General features: G+C 36.0%; 1 protein-coding gene across 1 annotated transcript; it reads right to left on the reverse strand.

Annotated features, from left to right (window-relative positions):
- Window positions 1-662: 662 nt before the first annotated feature.
- LOC149259031 (putative pectinesterase 53) lies at window positions 663-2,578 on the reverse strand. The gene is made up of 5 exons (XM_089447486.1): window positions 2,247-2,578; window positions 1,675-1,846; window positions 1,389-1,487; window positions 901-1,136; window positions 663-816 (listed from the first exon to the last, which is right to left on the reverse strand). The coding sequence occupies exons 1-5, from the start codon at window positions 2,576-2,578 to the stop codon at window positions 663-665; spliced, it is 993 nt and encodes a 330-aa protein (XP_089303612.1).
- Between the last annotated feature and the right edge of the window lie 269 nt (window positions 2,579-2,847).

Consider the following 2,847-nt stretch of genomic DNA (forward strand, 5'->3'; position numbering starts at 1 on the left):
GGTCAGTGCTATGAAGATGACTACATGTAATATCTGTTTTATGATTATGGTCATCTTGGTGTTGATTTCAACTTTCTCAAATTGGATATTTGATTCTTATTTTGTAGTGTGTAATTGAGTTTAATTTGTCAGGGCAAAAATTTACTACATAATTGTAAAATCGGGTAGAGAATGAAATTCCATTAATCATTCTTTATAATCGGGTAGAGAATGAAATTCCATTTATCATTCATATAAAGAATGACTTATAGTTTTATTTGCGTATCAATTTGATGATAACCTAGCTAGCTGTGATCTGTTCAATAACATATTAATATATATGTGTTCAATAATATATATATAGAATGTATATATATTCTTAATGATTTTATATATTAATGTTAAGTATATATTTTTATGAAAATAAATATAATAATTAAATATAAAATATTTCAAAATTTTGTATGAGCGAGCAAATTAGTTGGATACTCCCATACCAAATTAGCAAGTTCCTCTAATTTGGTATTATGAAATCATTTAGAATTGATGCTTGGCTTGTGATGGAAGGAATACGTTACTTCTTTAACCAACAAATCATGTTTTTAACTATTTTACAGAATTGGGAAGATCCAATGGACGAGGATCGAGAGTCTTGGAACCATTCGCTCTCGTAGAAAAAATGATCATATCGGTTTAATCCAAGTATTACCGTCATTGTAACTGATGTTCAAATACTGTCCGATCTGCGTAGTATCATTGAAGGTATTTGACCACGGGACTCTATTGTTTGCTGTTGCTCCAGGCCCATCGCACTGGTACTGCCCATAAAACACAGTCCTGCACACACAGAGGACGATGAGCTCTATGAAATTCTAATTGTTTGTGCAAGAATGATGAAGAGATAGCATAGCACTGGCTTACTTTTCTCTTAAGGGCTCGTTCCAGTTTTCCCATCCTTGTGGGATGATAATGTCCTCCATGTAAGTGTTAGCAAACAGTGTTGTGGAGTAAGGTCGCCAAGCCCTGCCCAGGTACATTAATCCTTTTCCTGTTAACTTGCATTGCAGAAAGACAAAGCCCGAGTCGTCAGAAAGAGAAGATCTCTTCTGAGCTGTAAAGGCGCCATTGTCTATGGGGATGGCATGCAGTTCACAGTTCTGTAATCCACAAACCCAAAAATTATATCCTCAAACAGCGAAAAACAATCAATTCATTATTATGTTTAACTTCTAGAATGAACCCTTTACATCATCAGTTAACTTCTGATCTTTTAAAATAGGTGAAGGGTTCACAGGAAACCTTGGGAATAATAATGATCGGAATCCAGAAGTCTCATCAATAATTTATTGACTGTCTGAAATATCCATGCTAAAAATCAATCCAGTGTTCATGGTTTGTGTTTGGCTTACCTCATAGATAGATTTTCCATTGCCACATATAACATCGCCGGCACCTTCAATGAAACAGTTTCGAAAGTAATGCCTTCCCCTATCGTCTAACACGGTGTCCTGATACCCCAGAAAACTGCAATCCTAAAAGGCACAACGATCTCCCGAGATCTTCAACGCTACGGCTTGATCCCCCTCCAAAAGTTTAGAGGGTCCGTGTGAATTCTGCATAACTCTACCATTTAAATATCTCATCTTATAATCTCATGTCATACTGTGATATTAATACCCAGTTCAAACACCTTACCTGAATTGCGATTTGTTTGGCCGTGAAATCTGATGCAAGCACAGTTACTGTTGCGGAGTTATATGTCCCACCTGTTGATTTGGCGCTATCGTTCCAAGTGATGATGGTGCTCTTGGCGTCCATGCCAGTCAGAGTTATGAATGGCTTTTCTGCTGGAATAGTCACCTTCTCACTGCAGGACGTACACAAAAGAACAAAGAGTTCAGTTTTGCATTATTTAGCCGTTCAAATTAGACTATATTAATCTTGGGGCAACGTTCAAGATGATAAACAAATAGGAGGGTTATATTTGACATTTTCGGAAAAAAAAATTTGGCGATTTTGGTGGGAAAAAAATATTTATTTTAAAGTTTTGATTTGTGTTGTTTAAATTAATTTTTTAATTCGATATACAAATTAATACTCTCAAGGACTCAAGAAAAACTATGATGGTGAAAAATTCACTAATAAAACTTCTAATTTTAATAAATCATTATCAAATTTTAAGCAAATTAATTCACATAATAAATAAATAAACTTTTCAATATGTCACTTAACCATTTCAATCAAAACACCTGTGGGTGACTACTGACCTATAAATGCCGGGTTTGACATTAATGACGACGGGGTTTATGTTATTGAGTGGAACTGCGTCGATGGCTTGCCCGAGCGTAGTGAAAATCCCTGGACCGCCCACCTTGTCTACCGTGAGCACAGGGGGTTGGACAGGGTTTGCCAGAATCAACTTCAATTTTCGAGACGAACAACCGTTCAGTTGTATGGAATCTTTCTTCCAATTACTATTACTATTACGGACTTGATGGCGTTCAGATATCCTATCAATGCAGTAGCTGGGCTCCATAAACGAGTGCAGCGATGCCAGAAATAAACCAATAACGAGCAATACTCTATAGTTGGAGGCCATGGATTAGATCAACCAGAATGAATGGATGCTCCAATGTTTCGTTAAAGAAAAATAACCAAGACAATTAGAGGCTCTATCAATTGTAGCAGTGCATTGTAATTGCATTGCTACACAATTGAGTTTGCGCATTGCATTGGAACGCATATATGGATTTTTTATTTATCTACTTATTTATATTATATTGAAGTGACACGAGGTCTATTAATTATTAGGAACCCAATCTTAATCGGATTTGTATAAGTCGGCTTTAGGGTATATTTCAAGCACCT

The sequence above is a fragment of the Pinus tabuliformis genome, chromosome 6, assembly GCF_031772625.1.
Source record: "Pinus tabuliformis cultivar Carrire ecotype Pingquan chromosome 6, CPIR1, whole genome shotgun sequence".
NCBI lineage: Eukaryota > Viridiplantae > Streptophyta > Pinopsida > Pinales > Pinaceae > Pinus > Pinus tabuliformis.